The sequence below is a fragment of the Austrofundulus limnaeus genome, unplaced genomic scaffold (assembly GCF_001266775.1).
Source record: "Austrofundulus limnaeus strain Quisiro unplaced genomic scaffold, Austrofundulus_limnaeus-1.0 Scaffold234, whole genome shotgun sequence".
Taxonomy (NCBI): Eukaryota; Metazoa; Chordata; class Actinopteri; order Cyprinodontiformes; family Rivulidae; genus Austrofundulus; species Austrofundulus limnaeus.
The window spans coordinates 347,787-349,261 of NW_013952636.1; the positions used below are offsets into that span (position 1 = coordinate 347,787).

Below are 1,475 nucleotides of genomic sequence, written 5' to 3' on the forward strand. Positions count from 1 at the left end.
CATTATTTGATAAGAAACTACACAGTTTTGTCTTTCTCGTCATTAATTATTGCATAATAAACATTTATTAATGATTCATAAAGTGTTTAGAGATTAATTAATAACCTATCTATAAACTCATTATAAGCCATCTATAAGGGGAGCCTTATTGTAAAGTGGTACCAAAAAAAGCTTGCACAGTCAATTCTCCTCACCAGTTTTTCATATATTTTACTCTACATGGATAAAATATTCTTAAACACACAACATGTGAGAAAATCCTTGCATTTGTCAGTTGAAAGACTTTTTTGCAGGATTGTTCAAATTTTCTTAAGAAGAGAAGAAGAGTTCTGTAAGCTTGATTCATTCTGGACTTTACTATTTGACTCATTAGCACAACTAGTGTTTGAACATGTATGACTGGTTAAATGTGTGCACCTTACCAAAACTGGGGATTTGTGTGAAAGGATGTTGAACAAAGACTTGGCCTCTCTATAAATATTGTGGCCCCTTGATGGCCCCTTAATCAGAGAAATCCTAGATCCGCCACTGGTAAATKTCAKGTTAATTTWTTGTTTTTGTTTATTTTATGCGTCGTCTTTACCTTCCTCCTTTCTCCTGGTAGCCCGTTCTTTACCGCGGCAGCTGAAGTCAAAGGTCAACTACATCTGCTCCAAAGCCAGAAACTTACCCGTGAAAAAGGATCTCCACCAGCGAGAGCTTTTTGAGTATTTCCTGGTCGTGTCGCTGCAGAAGTCGAAGGCCGGCGGCCGGTATCTGCCGAAAGTCACGCAGCAGTTTCCTCCTAAGGTAATTTACAGAAAAATTAAGGAAATATTAACCTAAAAATGACTTGGTTTGGTTCTGCCACCTATTCTACATTTCCAAACTTTAGGCACCACAAGTAAACCTGCAGCTTGAGTGTTCTGTTCATTAAGTTTTTACTTAAAACTTACAGTTTTTAGAAAAATATTTCATCTGCTCAGTGATATTTAACTTAAATTCACAGGGTAGTTTCAGGTTATAATGAAAAATTGGTTATAAAAACATGAAATTCTTGTTTTATGTTTTAGCTAGAGCGAAGCTTCAAGTTCATGAGGGAGACAGAAGACCAGCTGAGGATCATTCCTCAGTTCTGCTTCCCTGACGTGAAGAACTGGGAGCCTGTGGAAAGCTATCCAAGGTAAAAATAAATAAATAAATAAATAAAATTTAAATGGATAGTTCCGATCTTTGTGAAGTGGGGCTTTGAGGAAATGACACGAATAATTTAGCTTTTTGGACAACCTCGATTTGGAAAAATAAAGTTTACTTTCAATCTTTATATTCTGCTAGTAAACCCGAGTTCATCCAAAACCATAGATTCAACTTTGAAAACCTTTCAAAATAAAATAAGACAGAAACAGATTGTTACGGTTTTATTTTTATTTATTTTTACAAGGTGGTATGTGTTGTAAAAATGACCTAATAACTTTACCTAGACATTATATGTATAT

General features: G+C 35.1%; 1 protein-coding gene across 3 annotated transcripts in view; it reads left to right on the top strand.

Moving 5' to 3' along the window:
* Nucleotides 1-1,475, top strand: part of LOC106525563 (DENN domain-containing protein 2A) — a 20,957-nt gene that overhangs the window by 10,864 nt on the left and 8,618 nt on the right. For all 3 annotated transcript variants that reach the window (XM_014019853.1, XM_014019851.1, XM_014019854.1), the window contains exons 9-10: nucleotides 605-789; nucleotides 1,053-1,162. In XM_014019853.1, coding sequence (XP_013875307.1) covers nucleotides 605-789; nucleotides 1,053-1,162 — 295 coding nt within the window. The remainder of the gene's footprint in view (nucleotides 1-604; nucleotides 790-1,052; nucleotides 1,163-1,475) is intronic.